A 15,256-nucleotide genomic window follows, 5' to 3' on the forward strand; every position below is an offset into this window, starting at 1 on the left:
AGGATTTGTACAATTGAAATGAAAAAAAATTTGTGTTTTTTTTTTTAAGAAAAAGCTTTTCTCTTTCCCTTCCTCCCTTCCTCCTTCCTTTCTTCCTTTCTTTCTTGCTTAAAAAGTTAGTCTACTATATTTTAGTAGTGGTCAACTAACCATTATGAGAAAACAACTCCCAAAAGGAGTCCATATGGTGGCAAATGATATGAATATGGATAAATAAATTCCAATGTACAAACTACCAAAAATGAGAACTGAAAAGGCTACTCGTTCCCTGGCCCCACACAGATCCCCAGAGAACTGCCACTGGAATCAATAGAGAGTGAAGTACTGGTTCACATCTGGTCCTGGCTTCCATCTTAAATTATTTCAACTCTATAGCCCTCAATTCACCTTTTCTTTTTTAAAAGATTTTATTTATTTATTCGAGAGAGAGAGAGAGAGAGAGGGAGAGGGAGCATGAGCAGGAGGAAGGGGCTGGGGGAGAAGCCGACTCCCCAGTGAGCAGGGAACTGGATGCGGGACTCAATCCCAGGAACCTGGGATCATGACCTGAGCCGAATGCAGACCCAGATGCCTCTCAATTCACCTTTTTCTAATACAAGTGACAATATTATCTGCATTCATAAAATATCTTAATGGGAAAATTAAAATACAGTCATTTTAAGCTATTATATAAAGAAAAGTGCTACTCTTCGTTCATTTTTTTCTGACGGAAGCCTTTTACAAAGATGTTAGATGATGGGTCATTCATGCATCTGACTTATGAAATTTGTTTCAAAAAACATTTGATTTAAAAAAGAATTACTGATAATATATGGTGATTAACATAACATAATAAAATAAATAAAATAAAATAAAATAAAAAAGAATTACTGAAATCATTGCTAATGGAAAAGCCTTGCCTGCCTGGCATTTCAGGCTTAGAAATGATATAATAAAGATCCTAAAAGAATGTTGGGTTTCTGGCTGAGGACATTTGGTCAACAACGTAAAAGCAACATGTGCTAGTGGAAACCATTTTGGACAGAGAATTAGACAGGGCCCTTGTCCTTTACTTTGCTATTGAGCAGACATGTGACCTCAGCTATGCCACTTCACTTTCTAGTGCCTCTCATCTTTTTTGAGAGGTGGGACAGTAACACCATCTTCATATTTTATATTTGTGTTATCCTAAGAAGATCAAGGACTCTCCCCAGAATCTGACAATTGTTCTAAATTAGCTTCATGCAGTTTTTCTTGGTCATGTGTCTAATGCAATTTTATTAACTTTGCTTTATTTCTTTTCATCTGTTAAAATGCATTGACATTTTCTCTTCTCTTCATTATTACCACTGAAATGTCCTGCTCCCAGAGATAGCTGGACTTTCATATCCGTCTATCCATCCATCCATCTACCCAAAACACTTGTGTTGAATGCCAGTAGTGTGCAAAGATTGTGCCAACTGCCAGGCATTGCACTATTTCAATCATGTCCATGAGGGTGAAAGCCACATGGTTAAAACTGCTGACCGGCTTGTTGAAAGGAAAAGCTAACGCCAGGAGTGTTAGAAAATAAGCCTGTGGGTCAGCCTGTTGCTTTTTCATTTCTCTTCTGATCCAATCCAGCTAACTGTACTTTAGAGGCTCTGACTGATGCTGAGGGATTTGAGCAGGCTCGAGTGGAAGCTTGAGGAGCTAGGTCTCCACTCTCCCCATCGGGTTATCAGTGAGAACCTTTATGGCTGCTGCAGAATAGGCTACAATATCATGAGCTGTTGAGTTGGAGGAGGAAAACTACATTCTACCGTCCACAATAGCCAAACTGTGGAAAGAGCCAAGATGTCCATCAACAGATGAATGGATAAAGAAGATGTGGTATATATACACAATGGGATATTATGCAGCCATAAAAAGGAATGAGATCTTGCCATTTGCAACGACATGGATGGAACTGGAGGGTGTTATGCTGAGTGAAATAAGTCAATCCGAGAAAGACATGTATCATATGACCTCACTGATATGAGGAATTCTTAATCTCAGGAAACAAACTGAGTGTTGCTGGAGTGGTGGGGGGTGGGAGGGATGGGGTGGCTGGGTGATAGACATTGGGGAGTGTATGTGCTACGGTGAGCACTGTGAATTGTGCAAGACTGTTGAATCACAGATCTATACTTCTGAAACAAATAATGCAACATATGTTAAGAAAAAAGAAAAAGAAGAAGATAGCAGGAGGGGAAGAATGAAGGGGAGTAAGTCGGAGGGGGAGACGAACCATGAGAGATGATGGACTCTGAAAAACAAACTGAGGGTTCTAGAGGGGAGGAGGGTGGGGGGATGGGTTAGCCTGGTGATGGGTATTAAAGAGGGCATGTTCTGCGTGGAGCGCTGGGTGTTATGCACAAACAATGAATCATGGAACACTACATCAAAAACTAATGATGTAATGTATGGTGATTAACATAACAATAAAAAATAAATTTCTAAAAATTAAAAAATGATACTATAGCATTAAAAAAAAAAACCCACTACATTCTACCAAGACAATTCCTTCCTACTCTATATCCTAAGGCAGAGATAAAGCCAAGATTGGGAGTCTGTTTATATTCTAGTATGACTGCATTTTTAAATTAAGAGAAACCTAAGGGTGGAAAAAAAAGTATCAAATAGGTTTCCTACAGATAAAAATACCCTATTGCATGACATTTCATAAAACTGTCTTCTTCTATAGGTTTTCCAGTGACTTGTCTCCATTCAAGCTGGTACTATCTGGCTATTTCTCAAAATGTCTTACCTTGTCGCTGCTTTTCCACATAGTGGGAAATATTGAAGATCAGTGATACAACCAGAGCTAACCCCAAAAAGGCTACAATTATCCAGGCATAAAACTGACATTCAGAGTTTCCTGGGGAAAAAAAACCAGACATACCTGTAATATAATATAATAGCTGCTTACCAATTTGTTTTGAATTGGGTATTCCCACAATTAAAACCATAATATTTATTCATAATGAAAAACAAATCCTTTGCCAAGAAATCAATTACCATTGACAGACAAAGATTTCTTACAGATTTCAAATGTGTATTGCTGATAAGTCCCTGTATTCAGCATGGACAAAAGGAAGCAATTTCCCATGTTCTCCATGTTGATGAAATGAAAGACATTTTTAGTCTAGCTGCTAAAATTCGACAACTAGTGACTTTGTCATAAAAACTTTGGTTCAAAGTCAAAAACATCCAAATTATCCAGAATGATAATTTGCCATACTTTTCCCCTTTCTTTAATCTTCAGATATAGTCATATATACTTTCATTTATGGAAAACCACCTATCCCTTTCTATAAATCCCAGTAGTATAGGATACTGTATGTTGTGATAAAACAGTAATTCTGGCATTATAATAACCTCGTTTTGCCAAGACTGGCCATAAGGTATTTTTTTCATACTGCTTAGAGAACCATGAGTGGATATTGGAGAGCCAATTATGTTTTCCTTAGCCTTGTGAAGAGATTCTTTTTTTCATTCCTGAGCCATAGGGGGTTTTGTGGGATATTGCCTATCAGTTGCCCTTGATTATATATGGCAATCTTTACATGTATATGAGTGATTTCTAAGATAATTACCCTGATTTTATGCATTTAAATATATTATATGCATATTTATATATAATGCATATATAAAGTACATTATATTTATATATAAATACATTGATTTTATATATAATATATATAATATATATATGATATGCATATATGTATACATATAGTCTATACCATATATCATAAATATTACATATTATAATATATATTTGTATATAACATATATAAATTATATTTATATATTATATTATATATTAACATTTATATTATATAGCATATAATATAGTTTTTAATATAATAATATTAATTTTATAATATAGACAAGCAGAAATGCCATGTGTCAGTAGCTGCAGCAGAGCTGATGTTCCTTCCCAGTCTCAGCTCCCCGTATGACTGCCCTGAATCAGACACCATGCTCGGTCCTTTCAAAGAAATCTAAATAGCATGATGTTAGGTACAATAAACAGAACAGGCAAATTCTTAACAGGAGGGAAATTAGTCTTACTTCCCTATCCTGTCTTTAAACCAGCAAATAAGAATACTTAGCCCAAAATGTCTTTTGTGCTGCAATCTTTTACTTATTTTCTATATCTCAAATTTGATGTTTGAATTGTTCATTGTTTGTTTGTTTTTGAGTACTTATTGACATCACGGTGTGGTTGTTGAATTGCCCTCAGTGGTCCTGTGTATTAGAGGAGGTCTGTTTTCCTTCCTTCCTTCCTTCCTTCCTTCCTTCCTTCCTTCCTTCCTTCCTTCCTTCCTTCCTTCCTTCCTTCCTTTCTTCCTTCCTTCCTTTCCTGGCATCATTTATTTTCAAGTGAACATAGGCATATAGATAATTAAATATATAAAATCTATATGCATTTGTGATATAGATGTACATCTACATATATTACATATTGCTTATTTATATATACTTTGCTTTTGTTTGAACTAGTCTGTGGCTCTTTAAACACCAATAAATCTGTCTACTAATGTCTGCTACCTCCTCTTTAATTTCATACCATGTTATTTAGATGTTATTTAGATGTTACCATAAACTCCACAGAGAATAAGACTATTTCTGCCTTCTGCGCTGCAGTGCCAGACATAATGCATATGATTTATAAAGATTTTTAAAGAATTAGTTAATAAATAGGAAAAATTAACTGATAATCATAGTGAAATGTGTGGTTTTATTTTCTTTAAGGGAATTTTTATGTTTCATAAAGTATAAGAAAATTGAGAAGACTTGAATAGTCTTTGGTTAAAAACACTAAGTTTTAGAAGGGCCTTATTTATTCATCATGAACATAATCACATAATCCCATAAATATTTATGAGAATTCTACAACATAGTAATCATTAACTACTTAAAATATACCAGAAATTCTAGGTATTGCATGGTACTGCCTATATTCTTTGAATTATTTCTTTGATTTTTATTGTTTATGAAAAAAAACAGAAGTTTTTTTATACTGCTGAGTATACATTTTAAAAATCCTAGCAATATCAAAAATCCTAGCAAATCCTAGAACAACATTTAAGATTCTCTATTAGAGCATAAATGGGTCACTAATATTATACTAATAAGCCTTTTTAAAAAAAACTTACCACTAATATTATATTAATAAGCCTTTTTAAAAAAAACTTACCAGTGTGTCTAGGGGATTTTTACCATGTTATTATGTTATTTTTAGTGGCTGCATAGAATTACATAGTATTGTGGTATATGGATATGTGGTAAATGTGTATATGTGGTGAATAGGTATAATTCATCTACCCATTTCTCTAAGATGGACATTCTGATTTTTTAAAATGTTTTCTCTTACAAAAAATAATGCAGTGAAATTCATTATACCATGCTCCAATCATTCTCTGTATGTATGTATTATGTCTCTGTATATTTGCCCCTTTGCCTGAAATGCCTTCCCCCTTAGCCATTTGACGAATTCCTAGTCATCCTTCAAGACTACATTTTCTTTGAAGAATTCACTCTTTGCTGCTTGTCCCCCACCAAGTGATATCTTTTATATCTCTCTACATTTCAACAAATATTGAGGTAATATTTGTTGAGGTAATCATTTATGCATAACTTCTCTCACCACTTGACTATGAACTTCTCGAAGGACAAAAAGAAGGTCATATTCATCTTGGTCTTCATTCCTCAATTTCCTCATTGTACCTATTTTTGTGGGGATTGAGATTCATAGAAGAGTGTTCCTCACTAATAAGATGCTCAATAAATATTAGCTATTATTCTTTTTAAAAAATTTTTTATTTGAGCACGGTTGACACACAATGTTACATTAGTTTCAGATGTACATTTCTATATATTATGCTATGGTCACCACAAGTATAGCTACCTTCTGTCCCCATACACTATTACAATACAATTGACTGTATTTTCTATACTGTACCTTTTATTCCCATGACTTACTCAATATATAACTGGAAATTATTATTATTATTATTCTCATCTTACAACTAGTAAGACTCCTGTTTTTATTTCTTCAACCTATTCAGCACAAAGAAGGTTTTCACTAAATATGTGTCAAGTGACTAAATAGAAGACAAGTGGAGTAAAGATGGGTAATGTAATGACTAGGGCCAATAGAAAAGTTCTGACCAAGTCTGAGGTCTAAACACACCCACAACCTTGGAAAGACAAGTTGAAGATTCTATTACATTTGTCTCTAGTATTATTGAGAAAGGACCTACCTTCCAGCAGCTAGGGAAGAGATCCTTGTGAGAAGGAGAGTAGCACATTAGGCCACTGTAGTCTTGGTGTAAGTGCTCATCGACAATTCCTAATTCTCTCTGTCCTGAGTCTATATTTACCCAACAACCTACAGATTATTGTATTTCCCCCCCCCCCAGGAAACTTGATACAGGAAGTTGGTGCTAACAGCCAGTCATCTGATTAAATTTATGGGGTGTCCACCACTATAAATATAAAATTTTATTTTCTTGTTTAAAAATCAGTCTTTGGGGAGTTTGGTTAAGGTCAGTGAAATCTCTGGGAAGAGGAATTTAGAAAATACCACTAGCTGAGGTAAGCTGTATGAGCCAGATGCAACCCTAGGAAATCTATGCCTGAGTAAAACTAGGATGTTAATGACAGAAGAGTCAGGGTGAGGAGAAATAATCTCCTTACAGAATGCACAATAACTTTCAAAGGGATGAAGTGGGATGTGCTGTCACTCTCTTCAACTTTTACTTTAAAGACCAATGTCTTTATTTTTACTCATTAAATACACCCTCTTCTACTATGAGAAGAGAAAAATAAGGGTTTTCCTATAGGTTGATAACATGGTTATCATAAACTGAGTGGCCTTATGAAATAGTTGTTCTGTCTGGTTATTGTTAGAGAAAGAATGAACAAAGTATAACTACTTAAAATTCAAATTATTGTTTTAGGCAAATATCCATTATTTTTTTCAGCCTAGTAATTATATATACCATAATATAGTATAATATAGTATACCTTACCTAAGAACACATATCAAAGCTAATTTTTTATAGAGTTGGCCAGAAAGTTGCTTTGTTTTCAATGAAGCATTTGATAGATGTATAAATGATTTACCTTTGGCCAAATTGGGTGACTTGTAATCTTACGTTAGAAGTAGTTGAATCTAATTTTTCCAAAGAAGACATCCAGATGGCTAACAGAAACATGAAGAGATTTTCAACATCACTCATCATCAGAAAATACAAATCAAAACCACAATGAGATACCACCTCACACCTGTCAGAACAGCTAAAATTAACAACACAGGAAACAAGAGATGTTGGCAAGGATGTGGAAAAAAGGGAACCATTGTACACTCTTGGTGGGAATGGAAATTGGTTTAGTCACTCTGGAAAGTAATATGGAGGTTCCTCAAAAATTTAAAAATAGAGCTACCCTATGATCCAGCAATTGTACTACTAGGTATTTACCCAGAGGATACAAAAATACTAATTCGAAGGGTATATGTACTCCAATGTTTATAGCAGCAGCATCAACAATAGCCAAATTATGGAAAGAGCCCAAATGTCCATCAACTGATGAATGGATAAAGAAGAGGTGATACACACGCGCGCACACACACACACACACACACACACACACACACACACACTGGAATATTTCTCAGCCATCAAAAAGAATGAAATCTTGCCATTTGCAACCACATGATTGGAGCTAGAGAGTATTTTGCTAAGTGAACTAAGTCAGTCAGAGAAAGACAAATACCATATGTTTTCACCCATATGTGGAATTTAAGAACATAGGGGGATAAAAGAGAGAGGCAAGCTATAGAGAATAAACTGAGGGTTGCTGGCAGGGAGGTGGGCAGGGGATGGGCTAAATGGGTGATGGGCATTAAGGAGGGCACTTGTGCTGAGCACTGGGTGTTGTATATAAGTGAGGAATCACTAAATTCTACTCCTGAAACTAACATTACACTGTACATTAACTAACTGGAATTTAAATAAAAACTTGGAAAAAAAAAGAAAAAAGAACGTTTTACTTTAGAAAATTTGTCATTGGAAAAAAATAATAGGTCAGAATTATTGCATCAAATCCTATGGCATATACCCTGGGACCTTGATCATTCACTCATGCACATGCTGAAAGGATGCAAAACTGATTTGGGAAGGAAATTTTCACCCTGCCTATAGGTTCTCCCTGGATCTACCTCTGAATGGATGTAGAATGGGCTTCGATGGCTTTCTATTCTGAGACATATCCCAGTTATGTTCCTAAAGTTGTTTAAGAGAATATAAAGCTGTTTCCATTTCAGCTGACAATCTGCCTTAAAATGACAACAGAATACTGAACTTCAGGTTACAGTCAGGAAATAAAAATTAAAACACTTTGTCGCTCTTTTTGTTTTCCATTTTGTACACTTTCTGCCTGTGTTATCTTGTTTTAAGGAAAAGAACCAGATGGATGAAACTTGCTATTTGAATTCATTAATTAAAAGGAGTCTATGGACTAGAAGATATTGTTTAATATATCACTTGGCATCTCTGGTAGAAGAAGCTGGGAATCTTCTCAAGAACAGGCACATTTTCACTCTTATGGTTCATGATGCCATCTGTCTGCATTTATATATTATCTGATACACAATCTACCTTAAGCAAATCTCTGGGATTATATGATACTCATTTTTGTGACCTAATCATATCCCTTGCTCCTTATTTTCCTTTGTCTTGATCTATTCGGTTATCCTTTATACTGACATATGCTTCTATGTACTTCAAATACCTCTCTTTCTGGGGGAAGGGTAAGAAAGCAAATAAATAAATAAAAAAGAATAATAGATCTCTAGAACTTATCCTAGAGAGAACTAATGATTTACTTCATACTTAGTGTTTTTTTTTTTTTTCCTTCCCAGCTCTCATAGCATCTAGTATTTAGTATATATTCAATACATAGTTGTGGTTTGGGTAAATAAAATAGAGCACTGTATAAAAAGGCATACTTCAAGGCAAAACCCCTCATCTTATTTTTATAATTACACTGATTCTAGCTATAAAATATTCTATCATTTGCACAAAATTCTATTTCAATTAGAAGTTTCCCTTTCTCCTTTTTAATTAAAAGGAACACTGAAAAACTTGTATCAGTCCATTAATTGGGACAAGAAGATAATTTGCTCTCAACTACAAAGAAACAACCAAATCAATGTTATGAGCCTACATTTTACATAAAGGCCTTAAGGAAAGTCCTAGTAATTTTCATGAAATATGTTAGCAATAGTAAGGCAAGAACTTAGACCACACTGTACATTCTTCTAGGACTCGGTTTTGTTATTTACTGTAACAATAAATTTGTTTCACATAATCAACTGGAGGCCTTCGAAAACACAGGCCAAATTCTAAAGTGTGGGGTTGGTTTAGCATGGTCTCTTGTTTCCTCTGATTTCGAGAGTCTTCAATTCCTATCTAACCTTCTTCTGTTTTCCAAGATTTTTTCCTTGTGTAATGTGATATGAGTTTTAAACAGGAAGATTTTCTTTTAGAAACTTTGTATTTCATGACATACTTGATAGCTTCCATAAGTTTTTAAAGATTTTATTTTTAATAATCTCTACACCCAACATGGGGTTCAAAGTCACAACCCTGAGATCGAGTCACATGCTACACCAACTGAGCCACCCAGGCGTCCCGGCGTTCATAATTTTTTGATTGCCAACAATAAATGCCCCAATTTTGAAAAACAAAAAAACTTACACAGATGAGAAAAACAAAAAAATACAGATTTAGCTATTGAGTAGCTAAATGTTTGAGATTTTCAATTTGAATGACAGATCTATGTAAGTGTTCACATGCGCACACACATACTTTCACACCTCTCTTCACCCAGTTATTTCCCATATCCAGTATGAATCGCTCCAGACCCATGTGGATATCTATTCAGCATAGATAATGCTTCTTATACTATTAGATGCACAAAGTGCTCAAAAGTTCTTGCCCAACAAATGCAATCTTTAGTATCATTATTTCATAATTGTAATTACTTTCATTTAAAAAGCTTTTATCAAGTTAAAAGGAACTCCCACCCAATTTGAATTTAGCTCTTCACACTGTTAAAAAGCCAAAGGCCTCAAGAAGTTGTTAATGAGGCAATGACAGCTAGAAAAACCATGATTTAAGTTTCTATCTAGCTTTCTACTGCCAGGGGCTAATCATGGTAGCTTTAACTATGAGACCTCTAACTCCTTTAATGCCAAAAGTACTTGGCAGGCACTGTATCTGGAATTCACATTTGCACGTGCTCTGGAGGGAAACCCAGCTAAGCAAATGTATCATTTTTCTGCTGGCAGGTTTGATTCGTACAGAAGCCTTCACTTAAGTAACAATAGAAAAACAATACGTATAATGCCTTAATTGTGTTTCCTTCAGGGAGTCTGTAACTGAGACAATTGTATGAGTTTATAGTATATAGGCTATGGATTTTCATGGTGGTTTCTCTTCGTTGGCTTGCAAATTCTGTCGGAGCAGTGACTATCTCCCTGTTGCATTCCATGAATATGTATATCTACTTTAGGCACCCCAGAAAGTTCAAAGAAAAAGTTCTGATATAACAATCCCCATGGATCTTATGCATAAAAAGAGTTTTTCTTACTGTGATGACAGTTTGGTGTGGAACTAGGCACAGTCTTGATGACTCTTTGCAGCATGTTGTCAGTATCCACACAGCCCCCCAGCCCACCACTGTCCATCCCTATCAACCCATCAGCAAAAGACATTAGAGTCATTGATAGAAACACTGGAAGGGATTCTCAAATCTACTCCCAGGCTCTCGAGTAAATAAGATATTGTTTTTAATGCAAAATTTTATATCTGTCAACCTTAAGTAAGGGTATGCTATGAACGGAGGGTTATTTGAGAAATGGATGGTGTATGTTGGGGAAGGATGGAGATGGGGAGAGGGACAATAGCAACACGGGGCATTGGAATATCTGCTTCAAAGTGCAGAGGAAGATTGAGTGTAGGCACTTCCTAGTTGTATGTCTTTTTGCATCTCACCGAACCTCACTAAGTCGGTTGTAAAGCTGGAGTTCAGATCCCCATCTGTGTGACATAGTACATCATAGTTGCTCTTAACCAACATTTAACTGAATTTGTTAAAGGGAACATACATGTGGAGGGAGGTGGGGGGAGATTTTAAGACAGCATTTTATAATTCCCCCAGTACTGGACTACTTGTCACTTTTATAATTAAACTTTAATTGGGATTGGTCAACTTGAGAAATCCTTTTGGGATTGGAGGGCTGCCCAAATCCCTGCCATTGATGAGTCTTTCTTTATCTGTATTTACTACTCCATTTTATATATGTACTTATTGTTTTCCATTGGAGAAGCACCTTGGCGAGATCCTCTGAAGATGTCATGGGTGTGTGGGAAATCTTCATCCAACAAAATTTTAACTACTCTATTTCTTTATTGTTTTAAGAAGGCCTGTCAATCTTTTTCTGTCTTCTTTCTAGTTCTGTAATACTGAGAGAATTAAATGAAATTCAAAACGCCTGGAAATGTAACCAATAATGATGTTGACAATCTTTCCCGGATTGACTTTCCTTAAAATCACTGCATACGTTACCTAAATTAAATGATGAAACACATTGTCTTTGACCCATCTCTAATTTAAAACACGTAAGTTTAAAAGATGATTCATAAATTAGTCCTACCTCATCTCTAAAGGAAAGACTCATTGTTCTCGGAAAGGCGATTGAGGCTCAAGGGAAGAGAAAACTGAGTAAAGACAATGAAAATCCTTTTTTTGAAAAACAGCAACGTGTAATTGTAATGAAGTTGTGGATCACTCTGTGAACTAAATGAACGGTAGCCCACAGGAGTTGTTCTCACCAGTTCATTCTGCTAATATTGATTTTATGTGCATGTAGAAACATGGTAGGAATTATGATATTGGCCCATTTATTGATGCAGTGAGTGCAAGGCATTTAGGCAGGAGAAACCCAAGGAGATTTGGTTTCTTATGTTCCTTTACGTAACTAGGAATAATTTCACTTTTTCACACTAATTTTCTTTTTAACTTCACTTTATCTAAATGTAAAAAATACTATTGTCTGACTCTTCTCTCACATTAAGTTTTTTTCCCCTCCTTTTAAGATCTATGAGTCTTTAACAGCAAATACTTGATATTTTTATCTCTTCTGTGACATTGTCGAAGGTCTCAACTGTCAATGGAGGAACTCCTGTGTTACCTCTAAAGGGAACATCTAAACTACAAAATGGTATGGAAGAAATTTTATCATATCCCTCATAAAATTAGAATTAATGAATCCTGGAAATAGTTGAACGTCATATTCACTGCCTTTGGCCTTCCCAACCTTCCTGAATTCCCCAACACCATCATCTCATGGCAACTATTCATCATACTGCCATGTCTATTTTTTGCAGGGCACTAGCGAAACTGGAACAGTTGTTTTTGCTAATCCATGAACCTGGAAAAAATAAAGATAGGTGTGCAAATCGTATGTCAGGCTTATGCTCCCTGTGTGATTAATCCAATCAATTGATTTTAAAATTCAGCAAACAAAATACTGGGAAGCAAACACACAGAAATCATATATAATATCTTTACCCTATCAATGGCTCCCCTACAATTTGATATTAAAAGTACTACAAGCACAATAATTAAGCAAAAGATATATTCAGGCAAACTGTATGATGATAAACAGCTTAAAAAGACATGTAAAAATGTTCAGCTTCATTATAATCAAAGTAATGCATTATCAACAATGGGTTAACATATTGTACTTTTATTAGTAAAGATTTTTTTAGGTGATACTGGCCTGGTCAGGAGAAACACGCTAGGATGAGAGTGGATTTGGCATCACTCTTGGAAAAGCAACTTGATAATAATGAGACTTACAGTGTTCATTACTTCTTACTCAGTAATGCCAATTCTAGAAATTTTTCCTAAGAAAATAACCCCTTAGGAAAAGTATAGAGATGTTCATCTTTCTGTCATTTGACATGTAATATAACTGGATACAACGTAAATGTCCAACAATAAAGAAATAGCTAAGGAAACTATAATTAACCCAATGGATGTCATTGTCTACATTCATCTAAAATGATTAGGCAGAAATTATCATAAAAAGGGAAGTACTTGTTTTCTAATGTTAGCAAAAAATCTGGATATCTGATTTTATGTTCATTATTTTTTCAGGTATGCAAAACAAACCATATAGAATGCATTGAAATAAAAGTAGGAAGGAAATACAACACAATATCTTGCGTTTTTAATTTTTTTCTTTTTCATATATATTTCAGTCCTCCTACTTTGTAGAACATGTGTCTTTTACAACAAAAGATGTTTATTAAAGACATAAAAAGTACATAAAACATTAAAACGGTATGAACCATCAACGTGGAACAGACACTCGGCTAACTGATGGGGATTCAAGCCTTGCGATCCATGCCACGGAGATCAGATTTTTACTGGCCTTTGCAGAATGTCATCTCTCTGATATCAACAATTGTATTAATTTCTGGGAAGATAATACATTTCCTAAACTCAAAGGAATTAGAATGTGGTTACTACTAACCTGCTTTATAACTGTATCACTAGACTAAAGAGGAATACGCAGGATCACCAAAAGTTTCTTTAAAAATAACAGATACTGTAAATGACATAATTATCAGCAAACACTTATTGAATGGCTACAACTAGCTTTATCTTATGAAATTTCCCTTTTTTTTCTTTTAAGAGAAAATAATCAACTTATATTCATCAAAATATTTCCGAGTATGTTCTAAATTATACTAAAGGTTATCTCACATTTTAAAAATAATGTGTAAACTAATTTACTTCCCAAATCTTAAGTGTTTTTTTGGTTGGAGACGTGGAAATTATTTAGTGAATTTTTAGGCATAGGAATAGAAGAAAAGAATTAAAAATGCCACTTACCTGACATGCTTCCCTTGTCAGAGAAATCCTTATGTAGCCATGAGGCAAATGTGTGGATTAAAAATGCCCCCACAAACTTTTTTTTCCAAGTTGTTCTGGTATTTTAGAAGCAGTGTGCTAGTAAAGTGTGTCTTTGTACCTCAGTTTTCTCTCTTCTGTGTCTCAAAATCTTTTGTGTGTACTTTGTTCAGTTACAAACAGGAAATGTGGTGATGGAGGCTTCTAGAGGTTTGATCTGAAACTAGTACGCTCTTAAATTTTTGTGTTACGTGAGAAGAAAAATCCCATGAGCCTCTGTATTCTGGTATTTGGATTTTTATCGATACCTTATTTTAAGTTAAAAATGACAACAAAAGCAAAGTATGAATTAGGCCGGGAGGGATCTCCCATCCCTCTGGAGAGAATCCAGGGATCGCCTCACAAGTGAGTTCACATGGAAACAAACTAAAATATATCAACCTGAGGAGGAAACAGTGAGAAGCCCCCAGATCTGCTCAGCTGTTGGTTGTGTTTTCTTTGAGGCACAATGAAGGAAAGGAGACTGATGCTTTTTGAACATTGCTATGTTATCAGTCTGCCTTCTTTACCTGGTCCCACTGGGAGACTGGGTGCCTGCCTTCTTTCCCGGCCACTCTCACTCCAGCCAATAAGAGTCCGTCTGCCCAATCTAGGGCCACTTGGCAATGAGCTCCAGCTCTCAGTGCACACTCCACTGTCTCAGGAATCAGAGACTCCTAAATGTGAGTGTGTATAAATATGCTCTGTGGCACTGGTTTAACACGCATATTCCTGAGTCCTACTGAATCTGAACATTTGGAGCAGAGTCCAGGAATCTGCCTTTTTCACAAGTGCCCCCTGGTTATTTTAAAATATATGTGTTCTCAATAACGCTCTGAAAAACTCATGTGTATGTCAATAGTAGAGTTTATTTTTAGCATTAGTCAGATAAAGATGATCTGGGCAGTATCTGTGTATATGGTTTGTATGTGTTTGTATGTACATATATCTGCTGCATATTGTGTGTGGATATTTGATTATGGATTCTACCAGTTTTCTTTAGTTATAGAAAAATGACAAACCTAAATCCAGTCTACTACAAAAGAGGATGCACATAAACTTTAAGAATTTAAACTCTAAGGAAAACTTAAAAATGAGACTTTTGATGCACAGACTCAGAATAAAAATATTAAATGGAGGCAGGATATCTTACTTTTGCTGATTTCTCTAAGATTATTGGGGCAGGGAGAGTATTGATCTTATCCATCATGAAAAC

At 35.2% G+C, this 15,256-nt stretch overlaps 1 protein-coding gene across 2 annotated transcripts in view; it reads right to left on the minus strand.

Moving 5' to 3' along the window:
* LOC113918781 (T-cell receptor-associated transmembrane adapter 1) overlaps positions 1 to 14,198 on the minus strand; it is a 32,054-nt gene extending 17,856 nt beyond the window's left edge. The window contains exons 1-2 of one of the 2 annotated variants that reach the window (XM_027587584.2): positions 13,984 to 14,198; positions 2,768 to 2,878 (exon numbers count right to left, since the gene is read on the minus strand). In XM_027587584.2, coding sequence (XP_027443385.1) covers positions 2,768 to 2,878; positions 13,984 to 13,990 — 118 coding nt within the window. In that variant the 5' untranslated portion in view covers positions 13,991 to 14,198. The remainder of the gene's footprint in view (positions 1 to 2,767; positions 2,879 to 13,983) is intronic. The other variant, XM_027587585.2, reaches the window with a different exon arrangement.
* Between the last annotated feature and the right edge of the window lie 1,058 nt (positions 14,199 to 15,256).

Source organism: Zalophus californianus, chromosome 1, assembly GCF_009762305.2.
Source record: "Zalophus californianus isolate mZalCal1 chromosome 1, mZalCal1.pri.v2, whole genome shotgun sequence".
Classification (NCBI taxonomy): domain Eukaryota; kingdom Metazoa; phylum Chordata; class Mammalia; order Carnivora; family Otariidae; genus Zalophus; species Zalophus californianus.